This window comes from Eublepharis macularius, chromosome 16, assembly GCF_028583425.1.
Source record: "Eublepharis macularius isolate TG4126 chromosome 16, MPM_Emac_v1.0, whole genome shotgun sequence".
In the NCBI taxonomy this organism is placed as follows: domain Eukaryota; kingdom Metazoa; phylum Chordata; class Lepidosauria; order Squamata; family Eublepharidae; genus Eublepharis; species Eublepharis macularius.
In genome coordinates, this window is record NC_072805.1 from 37,889,031 (window position 1) to 37,904,596 (window position 15,566).

General features: G+C 45.8%; 1 protein-coding gene across 1 annotated transcript; it reads left to right on the forward strand.

Moving 5' to 3' along the window:
• The first annotated feature begins 1,990 nt into the window (after positions 1-1,990).
• On the forward strand, positions 1,991-13,838 carry C16H16orf78 (chromosome 16 C16orf78 homolog). The gene is made up of 4 exons (XM_055000269.1): positions 1,991-2,101; positions 9,457-9,601; positions 11,358-11,751; positions 13,691-13,838. The coding sequence occupies exons 1-4, from the start codon at positions 1,991-1,993 to the stop codon at positions 13,836-13,838; spliced, it is 798 nt and encodes a 265-aa protein (XP_054856244.1).
• Positions 13,839-15,566: the final 1,728 nt, after the last annotated feature.

Consider the following 15,566-nt stretch of genomic DNA (forward strand, 5'->3'; position numbering starts at 1 on the left):
CCATTAATTCTTTGTCGAAAGGACTGCCTCATTTGTCCATTGTAGAGGGTGGAAGGATATTGCTGACATGTAATGGCATAAATCACATTAGAGGATGAACAGGAATATGAACCAGGCACAAAGTGGTTAGCATCTTATTTACTGACAAATCTATTTTTCTGGTCTAAGACTGGTATTTGGCTATTCTTTTACAAAATGAATACCAGGTCTGCCTGTTATACTTTCTGTCCAACTCCCTTAATTTCCAACCATTACACAGCTTCTCCGTCCAATAATTCTAACAGGGACCCAATACCGTTGATGGTTCCAGTTCCCAGAGGAACCGAATCTCTTCAAGTTACCTTGTTTCATCAAGCTATTAAGATGTCTAAAAACTCCTTGGAGTCTTAGATTAGTTGATTTGAACTTTTTAAAATATATATATATATATTCTTCTCTTTCATCCTCCCTTTTGAGAGATGCTTACGGGTGAATGATTTTCCAGCATTTTCCAAGATTTATTGGTTTAATTTAACACAGCTCTGAAAATGGGAAAATTCCTCCCTGTTCAACAAGTTGTCTGTGAAGATGACTGAAACTTTTAAAATCCCTGTTCCTGTCTTCACTGAAGCAAGCGTTGCAGAGTTTTCGATCTAAGGTCAATGAAGAACCGAGTAATTTGGTCTTCCGTGTATATGAGCATATGAAGCTACGGTATACCTCACGACTGTTCCGTGAGGTCAGCTAGGAAGAGAGTGACGGACTTGAGCTCACCCAGCAAGCGTCCGTCGCAAAGTGGCAATTCAAACCTCTAGCCCTGATATCCTAGTCCCGTGCTCTAACCACTACACCAGGCTGGCTAATCCACACGCTTCGCACCATTGGCAATTTTATAGATTTTTGTCTACCTGAGGTGCAAAGCCTAATAGAGACACTTAAAATGTCACTCCATAAAAACCCCAGCGAAGAACGCATTATCGTTTTCCTTTGGCTACTTATCTATTAATGATAACACAGCCACTTTAATGTTTTCAGGTTGGTTGCCAAGACAACGCTCTCATGAGTCATGTAAGAACATAGATTGTTACATCAGCGTTCTTTGGTGGCTGTTTCATCTTCTTGCAGGTGGGTCAGTGCTTCAAGCATAGGAAAAGGGGTATTATGGGAAACATGCAGGTCTCCTCGAGCTACAGTTAGGATATCTTTCTAGGGGCAGGACCCCATAACCTGTGACTTCTCTGTTCCTAATGACAGGCACCAATTGATAGTCAACAAGCAATATGGATTGGCTCGACAGCAAACGTGCGAAGGCCCTTAGGGTCTCCAATGACAGGGAGAACTTTCAGGTATGGTACATGTGAGAAACATATATAAGCATTTCTTTAGTTGCTAGGCAGCTTCACCTGAAAGCTTGTAGCAGAAGAAGAACATGAAAATAGGTTCTCTAAGGGCCAAGCTACACATGACGAATGACACTTGAACGGCAAGTGGATTTAGTGGAGGGCAAGTGAACAGGGAGAAATACACTTGCCATTCAAGTGTCATTCGTCATGTGGAGGGCTGCCTGGTAAGGGGTGGAGTGGTCCAAATCGTGGGAGAGCACCCAGGGGGGCAGCCATGCCCTGTGCAATGAAGTGACATCATTGCACAGTCCTGGCCATGCGGGCAATGCCAGAGGCACCACCTCCTGCCAGGAGTTGCCCCGGGTGCTACCAATCCACCCTACGCCGCTGGCTGAAGTGTAACAACAGTGCAACATTATCCAACTATGGGTGGGCGCTGCCTTTGGGAACTTTAAATGAATCTGAAATGCTGTTGCAGGTTGTTTTGAAAAGGCATCCTAAGAATTCTGGACCATTTCCTGGAAAATAAGGCTTTCTTTGGGATATGTTGCCTTTTTACTAAAAAAACTGCAAGAAAATTGTAAGTCCCCCTGCCAAATCTTTCACAGTCCCCAATCTCACTCTCTCTGTCTCTTTAGTTGAAGAAGATGAGGCGATCCCTTGATTCAATGAAGACCATGAATGATAATCTACTCAAGCAGGAGGAACGGAAGATGAAATCGTGGCTCAATCGGCAAGCACAAGTATACCCCTCGCCATCCTATAAAACACTGTGCAAGGTAATTACCCTTTTCTACAAGACTGATTGGTGATACAGTAATGTTTTATGCTCATTTATAAGAAGCCAGAGATTCTGTTCAGACCTAATGCACAACCAGGGTTAATTTGTGAAATCGGGATTCAGTTTGCAAATGATCATACAAAGAAGTTTGTTTTCATCGTCTTTGCTCAGTAATGGCAGGGGTGGCACCAGGGTTTCTGGCGCCCGCGAATGCCCCTGCACCCCCTGGACTGCATGATGACATCACTGCATGTGATGTCATCACACAGCAGCCAGCCCCATTGGCTGGCAGGTGGCTGGGACGGCGTGCCGAGGCTGCTTGCGCTCCCAGTCAGGCACAGTGGGTGGCTGGGGAGGTTCCGCATGCCGCCCCGGACGCCTGCAGCGCCTGGCCCATGCCTGCTGCACCCACCCGGGAGCATGTGTTGGCAGCAGCAGTGGCGGCGGTGGCATGGGGCTGGAGGGCTGGCAGGCTGCAGCAGCTGCAGGTCAGGCACGCCAGCTCCGTGGCAGTGCCCCCAACCCTGGTGCCCCCTCCAGTGCCCCCTTCAGCGCCTCAGCACTTGAGGTGGGGGCAGGACCTGCCTGAATGGGCACGCCGGCCCTGAGTAATGGGGAGGGTAGTGTTGGAGAACAAGCCAGAATATCTATATTTGTATGAAACCAGGGTTAGGACTAGCTCCAGTTAAGCCAACTTCAAACCACAGCTGCAGGTGCTGGTTTGATAGACCTTAACAAATCGTGGTTAACACTAAACAGAAGAAAAGAACTAAAGTCCAGTAGCACCTATAAGACTAATAAAATTTGTGGTACGGTTTGAGCTTTCATGAGCCACACGAAAGAAGTGTGAAGAAGTGAGATGTGGCTCACGAAAGCTCATACCCTACCACAAATTTTGTTAGTCTTATAGGTGCTTCTGGACTCTTGCTCTTTTCTGCCGCTACAGGCAGACTAACACGGCTAACCATCTTGATCTAACACTAAACGAAGTTGGTTTATTAAGTCATAGTTTTGTGAGATGTTTGAACTGAGCCAGGATAGACATATACAATCAAAAACAAAATCTAGTACAGGGTTATGCAAATAAGTGGGTGGGAATATTCCAGTAACTGGATATAATCCTATAATGTAGATTAAAAATGTCTTAAAATACACCTATTTCCTTTCTACCATATTTGTTTGTTGCTACTTAAAATATTAACATCCTACCTTTGTATATAAAAAAAATCTGCAAGGCTGTTTAATGCTGGGGGTGGGTGCAAAATGTTGGGCGCAGAATCCTGAGTTTATGCAAAAGTGAGCTCAGGAAAGCTAAGCTACTTGCCCCCCAAATTGTTTAAAATTAGCAAATAGCTTTTTTGTTTAAAACTTATTTAAAATTGCCCCCCCATTGCAAAACTGCTTACAGTGCAGTACTATGCATTGTTACTCTAGACCAACTCTATTGAAATCAGTGGACTCAGAATGGAGAAACTGTGTTTAGGATTGCACAGTTTAATCCAAACCCTTTTTTGTTTGCTTGCTTGCCTGCCTGCTTCTGATTTTCCCTGGAAGTGATAATAATAATGACAATAACAATAACATTAGGTTTATATACCACCCTTCAGGACAACTTAATGCCCACGCAGAGTGTTTTACAAAGTGTAATGTCATTGTACCAACAGTGTCCTTTTATTTTTCTCCCATTGGCCTCCAGAGTGGCTGGACGGCAATGCAAGCTGGGGATCGGACATCTCCCACCCCCTGTGGGTAATCGACCACCCTAGGTTGCCAAGATTGCTGTAACCCATCCACGTTCTGTTACGGTGCAACCAGAAAGAAGCATGCCTCTATGCCATCAGAGCAGATCGCGACCAATGGCACAGAGGTCCTCCAAGCCTTATTCTTGGACAATCTCTTTTCATTTGCAATTTAAAGAGCTTATTTTATCAAGGGCTTTGGGTCTTTGGGGGTGTCTGGCTTAACAAGCATTCCTGGTCCCCCGAGAACTCTGGGAACTGTAGTTCTAGGAAGGATCTAGGAATCTGTTAGGAAGAATTCTGAGTGCTTCATCACTCTTCCAAGATTCTTTGGCTGATGCTGTGACAGTTAAACTGATACAAAGCGGATATGCATTCGGAGTGCAGGTGGCTCCGTTTTTTCTCGGCCCCAGGCAAGAGACGTTCCTTGAGTTGCTCCCATCAACCAGCCATACACACACACACACTGGAGAGTAGATCTGCGATATCTTCAAATTAGGCAGTTATTTCTATTGATCCTAAAAGCAATCAGCAGCCAGACCTGGACATAGCAGAGCAGGAGCGGCTCTAACGTCTCCTGTGTGAACCCGTATCACAAAGAATGGAGAAAGCAAGGGAAATACAGGTGAGGAGGAGAACACAGCACTGAACAAAGCCCCTAGGAACTACTCACTACTTACTCACTCCATAATATCTGTTCCCTACCAGCTGGGTCCCATTCTCTTCTCCCTCCCACATATTACTGATTCCACTGAACAGGCGGCTCCAAAGCTGAGCTTCGTTTCTCTATATCAATTGCCGGAGGAGCATTGCAGTTCCTCAATGCTGAAAAAGGATATCAACAGGCAGGGGTCATTTCATAGAAAAAGAGCTGGAGGAACTCATTAGCATAACTCATTAGCATATGCCATGTCCCTTGCCGTGACCAGAAGTGTGTCATTGGCATAACTGATTTGCATATGCCACACCCCCTGGCATCACCTATCCTGGCTGTTTTGGACCCCATCCTGGCCATTCAGGACCGATATTGGGCCCAAAATAGCAAAAAGGGGCTGAAAATGGCCCCAAAGGGGCCCAAAATGGTCAGGATTGGGCCACTGCTGAGTGGAAGAGTGATCCAGCACCTGTCAGAAGCCTGATCTGGGCCGTTTTGGCCCCAATCCAGGCCAAAATGGGCCCAAAATGGTAGGCAGGGCCACCTGACATGTGACCTCTTTGGGGACCTGCCAGAACTGCGTTCTTGTGTGTTTCCCCTCGAAATGAGCCCTGTCAACAGGCCTAATCATATACCTAGGCTGAGCAGTTAATCTTATCCTCACAGCCAGGCAGTATGGCGTAGTGGTTAGAGTGTCCATCTAGGCTCTTGGAGACACAGGTTCGAATCCCTGCTCTGCCACAGAAGCTTGCTAGGTGACCTTGAGCCAGTTGCACTCTCTCAGCCTAACCTACTTCAGTGTGAAAATAAAATGGAGGCAAGAAGAATGTAAGCTGTTTTGAGAAAGGCGGGGAAATAAATGAAGTTAAAAAAACCCTGCGCTATCACCTATCTCTGTGAGGTAGATGGTAACTAGAAATAGGGCTTTCTCAGTCATGGCATCTTAGTTGGGAATTCTCTCACATTTGAGGCTTGCCTGATGCCTGTCGAGGCCTCCTATTTTCCTACCCAAGACAAGGAATTACCCACTCACAGAATCAATATCCACACTGAGGAATGGAGGAGCAGAAGAAAAATTGGCCTCATAGTAATACTCTAGGAATTTTCACGAGTCACTACGGTAAAGACGATAGAGACTAGGGGAAGTAGCCTAATACATCACCCAGAAGTGACATCACATCATTCCCCAAACTCCACCCACCTCAAGCGCCGCCTCCCAAAGTCTCCAAGCATTTGCCAAGGTAGTGTTGGGAGGCCTATGCATACCCTCTTCTCGTTTAGACACTCGGTCCAAACGTTTCTTTTTACGCAGGCTTTTAATTAAGCATGTTGGCATTTTAACGTTGTTTATCTAACATGTATCATTTTTATAGTCCGTGTCTAGCGTGAGGACTCTTTTATGAGAATTATTTTTAGGCTGCTCCATGTTTTTCACTGTATTTGTGCTCAGGCCGGGTTTTTAACGGGTGGGTTTCCAATGGTTTGTGAATTTTTAATGTTCTGTGCGCTGTTTAATCGTTTTATCATGTTTAAGCCTGTAAGCTGACTCTGCGGATTCTCTGGGAAGGCTGTGGGCCCCTGCCAATCTGTGGCCAGGAGAGCTGCTCAGCTAGGACACAACCTTTAATCGCCCAACATAGGAGAAAACTGCACCAGAATTGGATCCCTTTTCATAATGCACACAACAGGCAGACCCAGCCTAAGAAAAGGTCTCCTTTTGTTTGTTCAAGATAAGCATCACCTTTCCCATCGTCTTCTTGTAGCAGCGGTGGGATCACGGAGCCCGTCATTAAAATGCACCAATTAAAATAAACTGCCAGAGCCTCATCCTGGCACACAGCAGTCGAAGCAGTCTCTGCCTTCTATGAAAGGAATATGTACATACAGACAGGCACACTGTCGAGAAAACAACTCAGAGTCCTTCCATCCTTTCATCCTCTCCGTTCAGAACGGAGAAAGGCCTTGCCACTGGCTCTCGAGTCCCTCGGATCCTATTTATCTTAAGTAGTAGATCGGCGTCTCTTGGGAAACATTTGTCTGCATTTGCCATCTGCCGCTCACTTTTCCTTTGCAAACAAAAACAGAAGAGAAAGGAAAGAAGCTCTTCTTTTTAAAAAGCAGCATGTTTACCCACCAGCTGCCAATAAAAAAGGGGGGAGAAGGAATGTGTGCCAGCAACTTGGGGCTTTTTTCTTCAAGTACCTAACGTTGCTCAGTTTAAAATGCATAACAAGAAGGATCGTGCATCTGTTAACGCTTCGTGCACACAGGAAGGGCCTTTTGGGGTCAGACCAAAGGTCTGCCTTGTCTAACATTCTGCTCCGCACAGCAGCCAAACTGAGGCCTCTAGAAGCTCAAAGAAATGGGCATGATGTTGACAATATTCCCATTTCTAGCCTCTGATCATCAGATATATAGTTTCTCTGAATACAGATGCTCCATGTAGGGTAGGGGTCTCCAACGTGGTGCCCATGTGCGCCATGGCACCCGCCAACATCTTTCCCATTGCCCGCCAAAGTGTTTTTAGAAAGGGGGGCAGCTGGGGCTTTTGCCCATTAAGGCTTCTGATTGGCCACTGATTGGCTGTGCAGATTTTTTAAAATGGTGCTTTGGCAGCAGCTGCAGCTGCCACCACTACACTGATGGTAGGCTGCAGCAGCCATTTTGTGACTGGCTCCACCTCTTGCAGCAGCCATTTTGTAGCTGTGTCCACCATGCTGTGAGCAAATTCCAAAGGTGCCCACAGGTTCAAAATGGTTGGAGATCCCTAATGTAGGGTAAAACCAGACCAGATGGATGGAATATCCATGATCAAATCTCCAGCACATTTGTCTTTGGGAAATAACAGCTGGGGAGCCCCTGAGATCCTGAGAGTCTAGGGGCCAAGCTACAAGTGACGAATGACACTTGAACGGCAAGTGGATTAAGGGCCAAGCTACACATGATGAATGACACTTGAACGGCAAGTGGATTTAGTGGAGGGCAAGTGAACAGGGAGAAATACACTTGCTGTTCAAGTGTCATTCGTCATGCGTAGCTTGGCCCTGAGTGGAGGGCAAGTGAACAGGGAGAAATACACTTGCCGTTCAAGTGTCATTCATTACTTGTAGCTTGGCCCTGAGTTCCCCTTTGTCAGATATAAAGAGGGAGAAGTCTTCATATCTGACAAAGGATGCTCAGACTCTCAAAAGCTCATACCCTGGAAATCCAGTTGGTCTTGAAGGTGCTACTGGACCCAAATCTTGATCTTCTATGACAGACCAACACAGCTACCCACTTGAAATGATCTTCATGTAGAAGCAGGATTCGAACATACGATGATGCTGTATTCTGAATTAGACCATCGGTCTGCCAGGGTCAGTCTTGTCTAGTCTGACTGGCAGGGGTCTGAAGAAGATGTCTTTCACATCTTCTACTATCTGGTCTCTTTAACCGGACAGGCCTAGGACCTGCGGCCTTCTGCGTGCTGAAGCAGGTGTTCTACCACTGAGGGCCAAGCTACAAGTGATGAATGACACTTGAACAGCAAGTGGATTGAGTGGAGGGCAAGTGAACAGGGAGAAATACACTTGCCGTTCAAGTGTCATTCGTCACTTGTAGCTTGGCCCTGAGCTACAGCCTGGATGGAAAGCATCCTACTAGCCCTTTGGTTCCACGGTGGAGGGAAGGATGGACATAAATGGCATAGTAAAGCAGTGCCAACTGAGCTACTATTAGGCTGGTACTCTAAAAAACCAAAGGAGCAATGCATCTGTTATGCGGCAGTTTGGTAGAGGATCTTTTCCATTATGTTCTGGCTTGTCCTTTATACGCGGAACCCAGAAAGAAATTCCTGTCCAAGATTCTAAATACTATACATTCTCTCTCTGACTCTGATAAATTAGTGCACATGCTATCCGACGTGGATGCTTCTGTGTCCTGTAAAGGGGCACTTTTTGCCTTGGCTGCTAGGAAAATAAGAGCGAGTGCGGTATCGAAGAAAGCATCTCATAATTCTGAGCAATCAATTTGGGTCTTGCTTGTGATTTGAATATTTTTAATGCTGTTTGTTATTTTTAGAATTTTGAAATTTTTATAGTTGCAAATTTGTTATGTACGTTTTGTCTTGTAAAGTCCAATGACCATATACAATAGATTTACCTACCTACAGAGAGGAGAGTGCCCTCAAGCCAGAGTTGACTTATGGCAACTCCGGTGGGGTTTAGGAGACTAACAGAAGTGGTTTGCCATTGCCTGCCTCTGCAACTCTGGTCTTCGTTGGCGACCTCCCATCCAATTTCTAACCAAGGCCAACCCTGCTTAGCTTCTGAGATTGGTTGGGAATGGTTGGAAACACTGGTTGTAGAGATACTTCTCCTTGAAGATCAGTGGGTGAGTCTGGCCAGTGACAAAAATACCAGTGACGAATCCGTAAAGACAAGCATAAATACAAGGGAAAGAAGGACATTACCGCTTACCTGTTACAGGTCTTACCTCTGAATCTGGACCAATATATCAATATTGGAACAGGTTTCTTGTTGCTTGCTTCTCAGCACCTTGAAGCACTTTTATGTTAAGAGATCAAGAGCTTGCATGGTCCTTAGAAACAGTGAATTGGGACTTCAATAATCACAGGATGTGAACATTTTTATCAATATTTATTACAAATATTTATTTGATTTATTGTGATGTTGTTGTATATGTGTATTTATTCACTTATAAGCACTGTGCATTTTCATTATTAAATGAAAGAATAGTACACAATTGTTTTCCAAGGAAGATCTTGTATCTTATGGTAGTGTTTAGATTCTGTGGTGCCCTTTAATAGAGCTTAGCTTCTGAGAACTGACAAGATCAGGCTCACCTGGGCTATCCAGGTCAGAGTACCTACCTACCTACCTACCTACCTACCTACCTACTTAAATGCCGTAGTAAATCAATAAATGAATGACAAACAATAATCCCAGTTGACTTTCCAAGGTATCATGCAGCTATCCTGAATCAAGCCATGGGACACGGCCAATCTCTGGGAAAGAATCCTTCGATATCACCTGGAGTCAGTTTGGTGACCACCTGCCCAACTTTGTCAGTTTTCTCCGACTGCCAACCAAAAGATCAAGTTACGGTAGGAAATGCCACCTTCTCAAGCCCTGTAGTCTAGATGGCTTTCCAGGTTTGTTTTTAAGAGGTATGATCAGTGTTGAGGGGAAGCAGAAGACAAGCTGTGAACATGACACAGGAATTATAACAGCATAACAACAACAACATTTGATTTATGTGATTTATATACCACCCTTCAGGACAACTTAATGCCCACTCAGAGCTGTTTACAGATTGTTATTATTATCCCCACTACAAACACCCTGTGAGGTGGGTGGGGTTGAGGGAGCTCTGAGAGAGCTGTGACTGACCCAAGGTCACTCAGCTGGCTTCAAGCGGAGGAGTGGGGAATCAAACCCGATTCTCCAGATTAGAGTCCTGCTGCTCTAAACCATTACACCAAACTGGCATGTTGCAGTGGTAAGCGCCAGGCTAAGTCTTTGGTTCACTCTGCCATGGAAGCTCACTGGAGTACTCTTGGCCTCATCGTATACGGCTAAGGTTGCCAACCTCCTGCCGGAGGCTGGAGCTCTCCCAGAATTACAACTTTTCTCGAGGCAGCAGAGATCAGTTGCCCTGGAGAAAATGTCAGTTTGGAAGGTGGATATTATGGCATTATAATTATTTTTATTTTATTTATTTATTTCAGATTTCTATTCCACCCTCCCCGCAAGCGAGCTCAGGGCAGATAACGACATATTAAAAATACAATTTAAAAAATCATGTACATTAAAAACAACACCTTTAAAACAGGATGGTGGACAGCCTTCACAGGGAGGGTTAAGATTTTATACACCCCTTTTTCCAGGCCGGCGGAGGCCCAGGCTCAGCCATATGCCTGGTGGAACAACTCTATCTTGCAGGCCCGGCAAAAAGATAGGAGGTTCTGCCGGGCCCTGATTTCAGCAGACAGAGCGTTCCACCAGGTGGGAGCCAGGACCAAAAAGGCCCTGGCTCTAGTCAAGGCTAGGCAGGCCTCCTTGGGGCCAGGGACCACCAACAGCTGTTTGTCCCCTGATCGGAGTGTCCTCCGGGGAATATATGGGGAGAGATGGTCCCATAGATATGCTGGTCTCAGTCGCACAGGACCTTATAGGTCAATACCAGAACCTTGAATCTGATCCGGTACTCCACTGGCAACCAATGCAGCTTACATAAGAATGGTGTTATATGCGCCTTACTTGGCACTCTCGTAATAACACGTGCCGCTGCATTTTGTACCAGCTGTAATCTCCCGAGTCAGGCTCAAGGGCAGCCCCACGTAGAGCGAGTTACAGTAATCTAGCCTAGAGATGACTGTTGCTTGGATCACTGTAGTTAAGTCGCAGGTTGACAGGTAAGGGACAAGTTGCCTGGTCTGCCGCAGATGGGAAAAAGGGGACCCGACAACCGCTGTGACCTGTGCCTCCATTTTCAGGGAGGCATCCAAGATCACCCCCAGGCTCGTAACCTTTGGAACTGGCACTAACGGTGCCCCATCAAGGGCCGGGAGCCGGAGTCCCGTGGCTCAAGTACAGGACCTCCGTCTTTGTCGGGTTCAGTTTCAGCCGACTCTGCTTCAATCAACCAGTCACAGCTGCAAAAGCATGTGCTGAGCTCCCTCCCTTCCCCAAACAGCCCTCCCTAGATCCTGCCCCCAAGTCACCAGGAATTTCCCAACTCAGAGTTGGCAACTGTAATGCTATGCCTAACGTTCTGGCGTGCCGCTGTTGGAACAAGTTCTGGGAGTTGCCTACCCCTGGATGGAAGCTACTATAACATTTGTGATCTTTTTTTTCCAGACCGAAAGAACGCCAAGGATCTCACACCCTTCACTGGAAATGATTTGCCCATGCAAACCTTATTTACCCGGAACGCCTATGGTCCGAAGAACAGCATAAGCAACTCATTGTCACCTAGTAGAGACTCGAGGAAGGGCAGCAACTCCAGGCAGCCGAGCGTAGATAACAGCGTATCCCTCCAAGAAGCGGTGGCACTCTTTCCTTCCTTGCAAAGGCTGTCGATAAAAGGAGACAGGTCCTCTTTTCCAAAGCTGCCGCTCCATAACTCGGTCTCAGGGTTTCCCGCACTGCAGAAAAAACTGAAGACCATGCTTGAAAAGTCTCGGGGAAACGAGAGACTTAAGTCAATGGAGCCATTGCCTCAGATTAGGCCTGAAGAAATTCTGAGCTGCAGGTTTGAAAAATGTGGAAACAGCAATGGACCTGTTTAAATAGGGTTGCCAACTCTGGGTTGGGAAATTCCTGGAGATTAAGGGGTGGATTCTAGGGAGGGAGGGGTTCGAGGAAGGGGAGGCACCTCAATGGGATATATTGCCATATAGTCCACCCTCCAAAGCAGCCATTTTCTCCAGGGAAACTGGGTTTTGTAATTGTAGTTTTGCAGTTGTAATTCCAAGAAATCTACAGGCCCTGCCTGGAAGTTGGCAGCTCTATGTTCACATGCAACAGCAAGGAGCTGCAGAACAGACCTGAGCGGAGCTGTGCCTCCCTCCACTGTTTTCAGTGTAGGGAGAAGAAATGAGTAAAACAAGGCGATCTTGCAGGATTTCCTAGCAGGACCTTTATATTCTGTCTGTGAGTGGAGAAGCAGGGGGGAAAGGCATATGAAATCTGAGGCCAATCATTGTGGGGGAACTCTCCACATTGTGGGGAACTTCCTTTCCCCCAATTTTCTTCCAAGGACATTTTAAACTCAATTTTTCCAAAAGAAGAAATGGGAATTTGGGAAAGGTCCGGACAAAACCAACTCCGATGAAATATTTTCTCTTTTGCAGTGAGCGTAATGCTTTTTAAGACCATGTATTCTTCACTCACAAAGTGTACGGCGATTTATATCTGCAGTATACAACATATTTTTAACAAGCTGAGCACTGTGACTAATTTTGCATCCAATTAATACACTATGATGCATATGACAATATAGTATTGAATAGTGTTTTCAATGTTATAAAGCTAAACTCAATATCTAAATGTGACGCTGGTTCTAGTATAACGGCACGAGTCTATTTCTGTTCCAATAATACACTTATTTTGTTTACTACAAAGTAAACAAAGAGAACTGTGGTTCTCAAAACTTATGCTACAATAAAGTTGGTTAGTCTTAAAGGTGCTACTGGACTCTTTACTATTTTGCTACTACAGACTAACACGGCTCACTCCTCTGGATCTTTGTTTACTACAGAAGTGGTTTTCTATTTTCCTTCCCCCCCCCCAACCTCTCTGCAGGCTAAAACTAACAGTGCAATCCTATGGAGAGTTACTCCAGTCTAAGCTCATTGACTTTAACAGGCTTAGACTGGAGTAACTTGCATAGGATTGCACTGTAAAATACATAAGCTAAGGTAGTATAGGGCACAGCTATTTGCCGTTCTCTCTCTCTCTCTCTCTCTCTCTCAGCTATTGGGTATATTTGCAATTTTGCTTGTAGAAAAACCTAGCCAGGCAATCCTAAACAGAGTTATACCACTGAAATCCACTGAAGTCAATTGAGCACCTTCGAATCCCACAGGATTGATAGGTTTGATGGGTTTAGGTTTGATAAGAAAGTATCGCATATATTCGAATCCTCCAAGCCCAAAATTTCTTTTTAAAAACAAAACACCAGAAAATAAGTTGCTGTCCCTCCAGCATAGTTTCCAAATTTACAGAAATCTTGTAACTCTACAGGCCCAAAATGCCATAATGAAAGTTTGTCAAAAAGTCCCAGCAACTAAAATAGACTTGGACATTCCAGGAGTCACAGAGCTGCCATCAAAAATGGCAGCCTCACTGCAAGTTCCCCATTTTTCTTTAGGTCCTGCCATCGTCGTGCTTTGTGTTTCCTCCACCAGAGGTGGGGTAGGGGTGAGGTGGCCAAGCTACAAGTGACGCCTGACACAGGTTGGACACTTGTCAGCTTCCCTCAAGTTTTGATGGGGAAATGTAGGCATCCTGGTCTTGCAGCTGTAATGGAGAGCCAAGCTGTAAAACCAGGACGCCTACATTTCCCATCAAAACCTGAGGGAAGCTGACAAGTGTCCAACCTGTGTCAGGCGTCACTGACGCCAGGTCACCCGTGACTTTTATCGCCAAACCCTGACTTTAAAGCATCTTACCTTCTTTCCTTTGCACAGGTACCTACGTCTGTCTCAGAGCAACATTGATACTTTACTGGAGCTATGCAGAGAATCTGGAATCTACATAGACATACATCCTCACATGAAAGAATCGGACATTAATGTCAGCACGGTGCTCTCGTCAAATCCCAGCCGGACCTTCTAGGTGGTCTGGTCTGGCCAAATTAGAATTGCACAGGCCTTAGAAAACGTCACGTGACGTGAATTTTTCCAGCGGCACGGAAGAGCTGATGGCTTTGAGAGTTCAAGAAGAAGATGAGGCTTCGTTAGGAGAGCTGTTTTTTTGCAGGGACATATCATTTTCTTTCTTTGGAAACCAGCAACGATAAAACGAGTCTTGCACTTGCTGTGAGCAAACTTGTGTTGAAAGCCTTTTTTAACCTACTTCTTATAAAAAGATCAACAATTCACTAAATGGAGTAACAGTGCAATCCTATGCATAGCTTCTCCAGTCAAAGCCCAATGGGGCTTACACTGGAGTAACCCGGCATAAGACTGCATGGTAAGATAACGAGATTTCTCTTTCATGACAAACCATGTATGCTTGGCATCACAAACAATGGCCTACACTCTTCCCCAGAATGCAGAATTCGAAAACCAGGATACCCTTGCATTGCAAAGAAGAGCTCAAACCATGACTTTTAGTTCTTCAGATGTAATGACAAGCTATGGTTTGATGGTTGTTGTGGGTTTTCCGGGCTGTATTGCCATGGTCTTGGCATTGTAGTTCCTGACGTTTCGCCAGCAGCTGTGGCTGGCATCTACACCTCTGAAGATGCCAGCCACAGCTGCTGGCGAAACGTCAGGAACTACAATGCCAAGACCACGGCAATACAGCCCGGAAAACCAACAACAACCATCGTTCTCCGGCCGTGAAAGCCTTCGACAATACAAACTATGGTTTGCCGTTCAAGTAGAAGACTTTATTAAGCTGGTGGCACACAAAAGGAGGAGAGACCGTGGAAGAGAGCATGTGGATCCCAAGATCTCCCATGCTCAATCGCATAGAGTCTCTCTACATGAGACTCCTCGGTGTGTGTTCGTCAAGTGTAGGGAGGTGCAATGTTAGCTGGGACGCATAGTTGAAAAGACAGAGCCGGCAGAGATCACTCCTCAGAGGGTTTGTTAATTTCATCTTCGCCTCCCCAAAGGCTCCAGCAACTTCACTTCTCCAGTCTAAAACTGTGTGGGATCTCAACCAGAGAGCAGCGAGGAATGGAAATGGGCTGGAGCTGCCTTCCAAAGCCGGCCTTGGATCTGGAGAGGTTCTAATTGGCTGAAGCTTCCCTTGTGGAATTTCACAGCCTCTTCACACAGCTCCAGTGTATAGCAAAGCCTTTGCCCTGCCGCCGGCTCTGTCTTTTTAAACTATCCATCCCAGCTAATATTGCATCTCCTGACACGTGTTCTTCACGTGTCAGATGTCTCGTGTAGAGAGGCTCAAAGTTACATGCTGTGGCTTGTTGTTATGTTAGAATCCTGCCTCCGTCTCTTAGACAGTATCGTTAGATTAGCTGCTCTGTCTCACGAATCCTTGGGGTGGGGGACCAACGTCCACTCCCAGGCCTGTCACCGCTCATTAATCATCAGAACTAAAAACACGGGGAGAACCTCTGCCGGTCAGAGTGGACAATGTTGACTTTGACAGACCAAGCGTCTGACTCAGCATAAAGTCCAGGATCCGTGCCAACATGACCGTGTTGGGTTAGCAATGTTTTGTCTTCCAGTACATTCAGCACTCTGGGGACCTGAGTTTGCAATGGCACCGAGCCAGTTTATATACTCCTTTTACACTGGAAAACCAGAGGCAATTGTCAGTTCCCGTCAGCCCAGGAGATTTTTCCCATAGATGCAACCATAACCCAGCACAAGT